Source organism: Suillus plorans, assembly GCF_016647745.1.
Source record: "Suillus plorans strain S12 chromosome Unknown HD556scaffold_29, whole genome shotgun sequence".
Lineage (NCBI taxonomy): Eukaryota > Fungi > Basidiomycota > Agaricomycetes > Boletales > Suillaceae > Suillus > Suillus plorans.
Window position 1 is genome coordinate 179,689 of NW_024537413.1, and position 11,331 is coordinate 191,019.

General features: G+C 45.1%; 2 protein-coding genes across 2 annotated transcripts; one reads left to right on the forward strand and one right to left on the reverse strand.

Moving 5' to 3' along the window:
• Window positions 1-2,881: 2,881 nt before the first annotated feature.
• HD556DRAFT_1443421 (uncharacterized protein) lies at window positions 2,882-4,889 on the forward strand (the record flags this gene model as incomplete). The annotated part of the gene is made up of 11 exons (XM_041306601.1): window positions 2,882-2,968; window positions 3,015-3,089; window positions 3,144-3,188; window positions 3,219-3,320; window positions 3,371-3,460; window positions 3,509-3,947; window positions 3,998-4,038; window positions 4,098-4,271; window positions 4,326-4,502; window positions 4,557-4,741; window positions 4,802-4,889. The coding sequence occupies 11 exons, from the start codon at window positions 2,882-2,884 to the stop codon at window positions 4,887-4,889; spliced, it is 1,503 nt and encodes a 500-aa protein (XP_041160032.1).
• Window positions 4,890-7,733: 2,844 nt separating this feature from the next.
• On the reverse strand, window positions 7,734-11,118 carry HD556DRAFT_1443423 (uncharacterized protein; the record flags this gene model as incomplete). The annotated part of the gene is made up of 5 exons (XM_041306602.1): window positions 7,734-8,449; window positions 8,505-8,540; window positions 10,456-10,666; window positions 10,724-10,987; window positions 11,050-11,118. The coding sequence occupies 5 exons, from the start codon at window positions 11,116-11,118 to the stop codon at window positions 7,734-7,736; spliced, it is 1,296 nt and encodes a 431-aa protein (XP_041160033.1).
• Window positions 11,119-11,331: the final 213 nt, after the last annotated feature.

Genomic DNA, 11,331 nt, shown 5'->3' on the forward strand with positions numbered 1-11,331 from the left:
GCCTTATACCGAAAGATCAGATCCATAATATGGGATGGCCGAGGGATAGGCAACAATGTGAAACCCTTAAACGCAACGATAATAACAGGGGACTCTTAGTAAGTGATGCGCGCAAGTTGATTTATGAAAAGGACTTCGCAGTTGGGAGTGCACCAGTTGAACGCATACTGAAACCACAGTTGTGGGTACCAACTCTGGTGAGGCTGAATTTTTTGCATTCTTGATCATGCCTAACACGCACCTCAGAATTCATTCTCAGAACACCTCGGGCCAAACGGTTTTAATATTTTCCGCGCTCTTGTCGTCGATCTCCTACATGAGTTTGAGCTCGGCGTGTGGAAGATGCTATTTGTGCACCTCTTACGAATTGTTGCAGCCCAAAACAAGGGACTTATACATGAATTGGATCACAGGTACGTTACTACACCACACGTTACCTACTCCGCTGACCCCCCATGCCCAGATACAGGCAAATTCCAACATTCGGCCAAGCTACCATTCGAAAGTTTTCAGCTAACTCTTCAGAGATGAAACAGATGGCAGCTCACAATTTTGAAGACCTCCTTCAGGTATGATTCCACCCCCTGGCATGGCTAAATTGGCCCTCACGCAATGTACAGTGTTCCATCCCTGTGTTCAATCGTCTCCTACCTGAACCTCATAACGCGACCATTCTTGAGTTACTATTCACCATGGCGCACTGGCATGGATTGGCTAAATTAAGAATGCATTCCAATTTGACCCTAAATGCCATGGATCTAGTAACTTCGGCACTGGGCCATCAGTTCTGCACTTTCAAAGCTAAAGTTTGTTCTGCGTATGATACTCATGAACTTCGTCATGAGGTTGAAGCTCGCCGCTGACGCCATGCAAAGCAAGTAGCAAAACACAAGGCAACCAAGAAAGGCAAGGAAAAGCAAAGGGAGGCGGTTGGGTCAGAAGATGCTGCAAACAATATGCAGCGAGCAAAGGTATTTAACTTTCAAACTTATAAATTTCATGCCTTGGGAGACTACGTGTCAACAATCTGCCAGTATGGCACAGCCGATTCCTATAGCAGTGAACCTGTACGTCCTCTGACGTTTATATCTGAACTTCACTGACTTCTCTAGGGTGAACTTGAACACCGTTCACCCAAGGCCAGATATCGCCATACGGATCGGAAGTCCTTTATAAAACAGCTGACTCGGATCGAACACCGGCAAGCTCACATTCGCTGTATAGGCGACAAAATCGTTCATCGCCCCCATATCGAAATTGCCGAGTTAGCAACTGACCCTCACGTCCACCACCACATTGGCCTAACACAGAAGTACCCTGTACATATAGGCTCATACTTGCACAGTCATGATGGCGATCCAGCCATCAAGGTATGTTAAATTGTACTCCTAAATGCGAATTTTCACAGATCCCTGCAGAACTTTGTGCCAAAACTCAAGGCACATTTATTTGGTCGAATCAACTTGTCAAGACCCGAGTCGAGAGAGCATCTTAACACCGATGCACTTATCCTCAAGGACGATCGAATTTACCACCACAACATTGCCAGGATTAACTACACTACATACGATGTTCGCCGAGCGCAAGATGTCATCAATCCCTGCACTTCCTGTTGTAACATTATGGTGCTGCGCCCTGACAACAATGTGGGGTACCTAGGTCACAGATTTGCCTACAGTAAAGTACTGGGTATCTACCATGTCAATGTAATTATCATTGGAGTTGGTATGGTCGACTACACTCCGCTCCAGATGGAGTTCCTATGGATTCGTTGGTACGAACCGATAGACCAGGTCTCCACCTGGGACACCTCAAGCCTAGATCGACTTAGGTTTCTGCCCATGGCAGATGAATGTTCATTTGACTTTCTAGATCCAGCGGACGTCCTCAGGGGCTGCCACATCATACCTGCTTTTTCCAGCCTCCAGAGATACCAAAATGGAGTGGGTGTGTCAGCATGTGTGGGTGACAAAGATGATTGGCAGGAATACTATGTCAATCGGTGAGTGAAAATCCATTTCATATATAACGTATATTGAGATCATCATTCCAGGTTTGTCGACCGTGATATGCTGATGCACTTTCACTTTGGTCTTGGAATTGGGCATGTATACTCTCACCATCATGTCTCGCAGGCTGAGCCTCCACATAGAGGCGTCGCAGAACAAGATGACGGGGAAGTTGAAGACGATTATGAAGAGGATGAGGAAGATGATTGTGCATTTGAAGGGGAAGATGGAGAGCTATGGGTGCAAGGTGTTGTGCTGCTGTTTGGCTTTAGTAATGATTCACTTGTATCTCAATTTGATGAGATGTATGGCAGTGAAGTAGAATTAGATTACGAGAATTGAAGTTCCAAAATAATGTTCCAATGGTTCACGTAATAGGATCCAGACCTATTATAAAAAACAGGTGTTTGCATACCGCCACTATGGTGCACGTAATAAGGTCTCCTCCTTCTGAACGTCTCCGCGATTCTTATTCTGATATCGAAAATACAGCTCAAACAGGTACGCAAATGTAATATTCCATTGCAACAATGCTTAATATTCAATATATAGTTTCAACGTATGTAATACTACACCGATACAGCTCAAACAGGTACGCAAATGTGATATTCCGCTGCAATGATGCTTAATATTCAATATATAGTTTCAATATATGTAATACTACACCGATGGTGCTGCGATGGCACGAAATTTTAAACACAACATGTACATGTAATACGCCAACACTGATGTGACACCCTAGGCCCCATGACTTCCCAGTCAATGGTGCTGCAATGATAAGTTGGAACCCTTAGTAATATCAATACGGTCTAATTCAGAAACTCGATATGCTTTAAATAAGCATCGCATCACCTTTCCTTCCCTCAGCTGCAATGTCTATCCCAGTAAAATCTAACAATGGGATTGATGGCAATGCATGTGTCTTCCAACTTGACCCTCCTGCACTGTGCTCTTTCTTTGTAGGTTGTTTTCTTGCCTGGAAACACTTGATCACAGTTCTTTAAGGACACTCCCGACATCAGTGTAGAATTCATAGGGTACTTGTTGCTCGGCACTCAGCCCACACTTTACCCTCTTTATGTGAGTATTTGGATGTCTTGACTATGGACTCAGCATGTCTGATGATCAGCACAGTGTCCGCCTGCTGGTTTGATTGACATACGAGGTTTTCTTTTATCGGTGACATAATCTACTGACCTCTCCTCCCAGCTTCAGCCAGAGCTCACCTTGGTCACTTATCTCTCAACCCTGATGATACATAGTCCGGTGTATGAGTCGCTGGACCTCGAGGTTCCAGTGTATGTCCTAGTAGTAAGTGTAATCTGGACTGTTCCACTTCTTTCTACTGATGAGTCGTACAGCTGCGTACAACTCCCACGCCATTCCTTAACCTGCCTTGGATACGGGGCAGAACTGGTTCCGACGACATGGTGCACGGTGTTTATGATCATGTATGTTCATTTTACCCTTGTATCTTTCCACGTGCTAAAATACTATAGGCTGGCGTGGCTCACGTAGACGAGCCCGAGACTATCATTCATCTTGCACAGCATCCTTCTGGATACTACATTCCTGACGTTGAGAATTCAGTCAGCAGCTCATCAATCCTGCCACCGACGTCCCAGTTCGGCTCATCCGTTATCGCTTCAACCACTGGAACTGAAACTGGAACTGGCACTGGAACCGCAATGCTTGGACGTCCCAAGAAGGTTCAAGCAGAGCATAGTCTCCACCAAATTATGGAAACATGTCTCAACTGGCATAGGGCACTTGCGTACCTACGTGTCCAGTTGAGGATTGCCATTTGTTGTGGGCACTCCGACAACCCCCATGTCCTTGTCAGCATTGACTATGCTGAGCGTAGACTCGAGCTAATTCGCAGTTGTTGGCCTGATTGCCTTGTTCGTGCCAACGTCGCACCTGAAGCTTTGGAAACGGGTCAGGAGCTTAATCTTAGTGGTACCCACAATATGCTGAATTTTTTTCAGTTTTTAGGAAAGATTCCAAGGTTCCAATGACGCATGCTGAGGTTTTGGTGCTCATACGTGTTTTTTTATGTTTTTGTTCATTTGTCTTATTCCAGGATAGGCTTCTCCCTGGATAACCCAATTTCTATATGATAACCATCGGATTGTCGCCTACTCTATGGACGACCCTCGCATCTTCGGCTTAGGCAACTTCTTTGGGTTGGCCCAAAGGCACAGCATTATGATCCTACTTCAAATGTTCACACGACCCAGCGCCCACTTACTTCCAATCAAGGTGAGTTGTTTAAATTCTTTCTCACAAGTATTACACCCCTAATTTTTCCTGCAGACCAACGGGTTTGCCACCTTCATAACCCACCAAATAGCAGAAGAGATGCTTTATCACATAGTATTCAGGACCACGACTACAAGTCGCATTCGTCTTACCATCGCTGACTTAGAGCCAGCGATCTTTAGGCATGCTTCCAGTCCTCCAGCGGACACTTTGGCCTTAGCGGGGTCCTGCGTAAGTGTATTGTGCTCTCTGGGTGTTTTAATTCACCTCTAACATTGCATCTAGTGCTATCAAGCATTACTGGTGAGACTGATAAGCATGTGGGGAATAGCCGATGTCATGCCAGATTATCCAACTGCAGTTCAAGTACACACTGAGCTTCGCGAGACAGCTATGATGCTGTTCCAGGCAGAGGATGACCCGGACATTGTATCGTTCAAGGCTGAACTAAGAACGCTATGCACAATCACGTAAGTTATCTTTACTAGAGATCACATCTATGCTATTGCTGATGGGACTACTATGTGTAGTGAGACGGATGTGTTCCGCATTGGCCGGCCAACCCGAGCTGGCAAGCGAAAGGGAACTGGCCAAGTCCTGAATTTGGTTGAGCCTTAGATATATGTACTACACACAACTGCATTCACGACTCGTTGAGCCTGTCTTTGAAATGTAATATGTACTTCGTCAGCCTGTAACATTTTGTGATGGTCATTCACAGCACCCGAAACAAGACCTCTCGGTGGGGGTATTTAATTTTTTGGCATGTGACGTGCCTTTTTAAGGACTTCGAGATTTATTTGATGGCTCCATTGGGCCACAAGAATGCTGTTGCGCCATTGGTACAATTTCACAACCATAGATATTCCTCCCAATTAGTTGTTCGCTATATATACTAATTATGCGCATTAGCAGGTTTTCTTTCTGCTACCACAACCTCTGAGTAGACTTTCAGATGTAGCGTATATTGGGGGTTCACTAGCAAATGCAATTGCTCAAAATAGGAGTGGATAAGGGGGAGCGGTACTTGTAGTTGTATTTGCACATGCTTGTGATTTGTCCTGCAGGGCTGCGGTATGTACGACATATACCATTGCAATGACATTTTCATTCATTTCCGCCATTATGTTCCAGCGAGTCATCACACCCGTTTTATAGTACCTAAACAACTCATCACCGTCAGTCATAAATTACTTGTTGAGTATCTCACAAATTTTGTACTTGATTTATTACGTTTAATCATTTTTTTCTTTAGAGTTTGATCGCCATCGCCTCATTTGATCGCCATCACCTCGTTTGATCACCATCATCTCATAACTTGGTCATCGCTTCCTAGCCTACACTATAGGTTGTGTAAGCATTTCACAATCGTGAGAGCATCTCTCGAGTCTTCCTCTTTTCACCCTCTAATCCACCATGTTGAATTCTAGTTCCCCTTGTCTTCCTACATGTGAAATATGTTCCAGTGCTCATTTTCTTGGGACTGATCAGACCGAAACCGCCCTTACATCTTGGCTTCAGCAACAGGGGCATGACACTGTGAGCGTGCTCACATGTTTCTTATACTTTTTCTAATATTCAGCTTCCAGCTTTCAGACCCACTATTTATTACAGCTTCCGTACTATTTGGATGGGTCGACTCCCATGATCTTATGGCTCTCCTTGACATGAGCCTTAAGGAGGGCGTGATGCAGATGCAACTCCAACAAGAAGAGGAGAGAAAGTGCGCGGCCTTTCGTTCCCGAGGGGGATGTTTGATGGAGCATAGAATGTATTGAGCTCAAATGGAAGTGTCATTGTTTAGTAATGCTATTGCACACTTATGCGAAGTGCTTGACGGTAAAAGTCACTCGAGTGAGCCATGCTGTTCCAAGGACTAATATTGACACTCAAAATTGTTTGTAGTTGGCCAAAAGAAGCTGCTTGTAGTGAATGATACCATGTATGTTGCAGCATGCCCAGCACCCAGCTCAATCAATTTTGATTGCTTCTGACGTACAAACGACACTACACACACTGGAGAGAAATGCCATGCATGGCTTCGGACATTATTGCCTTCTGAAGACACTCTAGAGGTTGAATCTCACGCAAACCGAACACTTTTTGGTTTTTCACAAACTTTAGAGGTTCCTGACCATCACGAATATTTTCAAGGGGTGAGTGCTGTTAATACTACATGAACACCCAACATTCTGATGCTATGCAGCCCGATGATGTATTGATATCTTTGCCTCGTTTGTTGAAGACTTGGGTGGATCCTGTCACATATCGTGCATACATGAGCGCATCATTTGCGGAAAACAAGCCCAAACACATCGACAATAGTGACGGATTCACACCGAAAGAGAACAAGACTCTAGACGTCCTCAAATCCGACATACATATTTTGGGCCTGAAGAAGCAACGGGCACAGGCCGAAGTCGACATGTTTTCCGAAGCCCTAGCACAGGTTGCTGAGTTCGAGGGTACTGATGATGGTGGGCATGTATGTTATGCTTCCGGTTTCTAACACTGATATGACTTGTAGGCACATGTTCTGGAAGTACTGTGACATTTGCTTCTCTTCCATCTGACACCCTTGCCGATGATTGGCTTGATGATTGCTTTTCAACTTCATACACCTCTTTGAATGCTTCTGTACTCCTGTGATACACTTGTATGTACTTGTACGATAACTTGGTACGATAACTTGGTTGTAAATTGGATTTGATCTATGTTATTTGAGAATGCGAGCAAGTTGTTGCGCTGATAGCCGAAGGATCTGAGACATGAGCTCGAGCGCAATAGAACGGAATGTTCCAAGATGCCCATCAAGGTGGTATTTCTCTGGTATAGTCTTATCTTGTTTCATCTATGTGTGACACCATGACAAAAATATGTGAGGCCAAACCATGACGTGTTTTGATTACCAATTTTTACAAGTCTACTGAAATATGATTATCTGCAGACATTGAATTACATTGTGTGGACAGGCTAGTGATCATAGTGTTGTCTGCTTCCAAAGCACACATCAAGCTGATATTTCTCTTGTCAAGTCTTATCTTATTTCATCAATGTGTGACACCATGACAAAAATGTGTAGGGCCAAACTATAATGTGTTTTGATTGCCAATTTTTATAAGTCTACTGAAATATGATTATCTGTAGACATTGAATTACAGCACATGGACAGCCCAGTGATCACACTGTTGTCTGCTGCCAAGATGCACATCAAGGTGGTATTTTTGTGGTATAGTCATATCATATCTCATCTATGTGTGACACTGTGATAAAGATATCCAAGACTAAAACATAGTGTATAATAATGTGTTTTGATTACCAATTATATCTGGTTATATCAATTTCGGGTTGATTTCCTAATGACAGCAGAAGCTCCGTGGTGCCCCCAATTTGAAAGAAGTGATCAGAGATGGCGGGATAGCCATGTTGAGACCACACCTCATTACAGTGTGATAAGAATTTCTATTTTGTGAGGGGCACAAGAGTCCCAGATGGGCCTTGGTAGGCAAAAAGGTGCGAGCATGGGAGGAGGCAGTTGACTGACAAATGATTGTCAAGTGAGGCAATCGGGTCAGAGGGTGCATGTTGGCAACCCAGGAATACATCCTCACCATGCTCACATGCAATTTGGACCAAGGGAGGAAGAGCATGTGAGAGCGACCAGTGGTGGATATTGGATGCAGGTTTGCCACTGTAGGGAAGTGGCAAGGCAAGAACTTGGCCTGAGAAACAGGCAGAAACTCGCCTAGGTGAGCTTGGCCCCAGGTAGACTGTAGTGCAGTCTGCCGCTGCTAGATAAGCAGCATTGAGAGGGTTGGAGGGTGAGAGGTGGGAGTGCAGAAGGATGAGCATGTCAATGGTGACAGGAAGACAGGCAGGCCGTTTTGAGTCTGAAGGGGTGGCCCGGTGGGCACCACGGATAGTATAGGCAAGGCGGATGCCCTCTTGGTAAGGGACCCCATTGAGGATGTGCCAGGCCCGGATACCAGACATGTTGTTGGCAATGGCACTGCTAGAGCGTGAGCCAGCCTTGAAGGCGGCAAAGGCACAGAGAAGGAATTTATTGGCAGGGAGAGTGAAGAAGCTGTGGATGTTATTGGCCGAGCAGAAAGCCAGAAAACAGTTCACACCGAGTTGGTAAACTGTGAGGGTGGAGTCCTTCCAAGAGTTGGCAACAACTGAGTGTTATAGTAACATGCCACCTTTACTTTATGTTCCTTCTTCACAACTTACTGACACGGCAGAACACCACCAAAAGCCTAGAGCGGCCTGGATGCCATCAGATACCTAGAGCAGCCTGGGCTGCTATGACATCACCCATGGCCTGGAAGGCCCCCCAATCCCATCATGATGGCTGTCCACCTCATGTAGAACTAGACTGATGCATGCCGCCTCATGTGTTGATGGACTCAGAGGCCAGAGCACCTCATGTACTTATCTTGACACAGAAGACCTGCTTCATAGCATCTTATCTCTGACTCAGATAGATCCATAGATACAGACTCCTCCTGAACCTTATAGGATAGACCTATATAGCTTAGACACATATCATTGTATCCCTTACTTTGATATACTTGGTATTTCCTAGAACTAGTACAATCCCAGTACTTGGTTTTCTATCAGAACTCATTTCAGTGTGACCCCCAGTCCCACTGTCTTGACCGCACTTCTAAGGCAAACCGACCCTACCTTAGCCGTACATCTGTTAGCCCTATAGCTTGACAAGCTGCCGCACTTACCAAGCTTGTTGGAGGATACCTTGGGCTTCATCTGAGCTTAGAACCCGTCCTTCTATCTATGTGTGACCACTAGACGATTAGCCATTCGGCTAGAGAAGGCTTGACCTATCCAAGTCATAACACTGAGTCAATAGGGCTGCGAAGTGGGGGAATGAAACTGCAGAAATGGAAGGAGGGAGCTGAGGGCGGATGGATGCCATGGCCTTGGAAACAATGGCCTCTAGGTCGGGGTCAGTGAGTGGCATGGGTGGAATCAGCTGCAAGAAGGCCAGAGATGCATGCATGTGATGTCACATGAAACCGGCAATGTTCAATTACTAAGCAGTAGATACACCAAGAGCTATCAAGAATGGCAGCGAGACAAAGAAGTACATACTGGCTATACAACTGACATGAAGGGACAAAGGGCAATGGGGATGTAAGCAATATGCGTGAATTTAGGAGCATTTGGGAATATGCCCCATGAGGGGCCATCAACAAGATTGTCTTTTGAGGGCACCCAGATGGTGGTGAACCAAAGAGAGTGCTCAAGGAGGAGAGATATGATTCTATGGAGTACCCTATTCTGCTGAGTGTTGCATGTAGGGTTCCGCATGGGTAACACTGCAGGTCGGAAACTCAACACCATACCCATACCCGCCAACACTGCACCCACCACAGGTATGAGTACACACCGACATGTAAGCACCGTAGGTACATTAGCAAGAAGAGTGTATTAACAACTCAGACAATAAAATAAGTATTGCTATTTTTCCTCGTCATCCTTCTCAGCCTTGACTTCACTTCACTTCCATTTCTGACTCTTTACAGAGGCTAGAAGGTCCTCCATTGCTAGAAGATCACTTCTGCCCCAGGCTCCAAGGTAGAGAAAGGTGCAAATTGTTGATGGTGCAAGTCGGTTGCGAGTAAAGTGAAGGAGCTGCTGAGCCTGTGAGAAGACACGTTTGACTGCAATTGATGTTGCTGAGCAAGCTAATAAGTACTCATTGGTTGAGAGACGATTCAAGTGTGGCATACCTGGGACAGAGAGATAGTCTAGTGCCATCTGATGTAGTATCGGATAAGTATGGCAGTTGTCTTGCCACCATGCAAGTGGGTCCTTGGTCTTCACAGTTGGTAATCAAAGGAACTCCTCCAGTTCGCTACTAGTAGTGCGAGACATGGAGCCAAGTGAGTAGTCACCGAAGTCATCATTATTCTGTATAGTTGTTAGTATCAGTGTATGATTAAATGTTGCATATGGACCACATCTGCTGTAGTGTCATTGGTAGTCTCAAAATATTTCTCATATTTATCAGTAAACTCTTCACGAACAAGCTTCTCAGCAGTATCGATTTACTCCTTCTGCTAGGAATGCTCACGGAAGTACTCTAGCTTCAGGCCAGGATGTAGGACTTTATTACGATGATTAGCCAATGATGTCAATGAACATTTGAAAGGCTGACCCATGGCAATGCGGTATACATTGGAGAGATCTGTAATCTTCCAGTAGCAATCTATCTTGTTCTTCGCAAGGTGCATAGCTGATATAACTGCAGGGTGATATGGCTCCTTTGTCTGTTGATTGAGCTTGCTATTGAGTTTGTCCATTGCTGGTATCACAGCTGTGATAGTTGCTGAGTCCTGAGAGAAGAACAAGGTAGCCTTCTTGTATTGCTAATCAATCGAAATAAGTGAGACAAAGAAGTATGAAGTATGATGAGCAAGACTTACAGAGAGGACCACAATGAGGTCAGCAACAATTTTCCACTCATTGTCATCCAATTCATATCTTTTAGCCTGCTTGAGGCTTTTATCACTCGTTATGCGATCAATGGGTTCCTGATACTCTAATGTGAAAACCAGCATCTCGTACATGGAGTTCCAATGTGTTGCAACATCACGTGGCATGAGCTTTCCTTCAAGTGTGATGCCCCACATGCCCGTCGCCAAGCCGGGAGCAAGAAAGTTGTTGAGCGAATCACAGCAAAAGACAGACTACGAATCTGCAATATCAAAATTAGCTAGTATTAGATGGGGATCTGATTTGAGACACTGACCTTTACAATAGTGTCTTTGACAGTGGCAGTGGCATCTAATATCTTCTCGCAATTGGCCTGCAAGAGCATTTCCAACTTATCAATGTTGTCATCAGCGTGTCATATCCCGTATTCCGGACCTACATCCGATAATATTCCCATGCCTCATCCGGACCTTCGGACGCCCTAACCATGTCTCCAGTCCTCTACCCATCCGGATCCCTGCACCTCTGCACATCCACATCCGCACATCCACATCCAGATCCCTATACCTCCGTACATCGGACCTCCATACCTCCACAG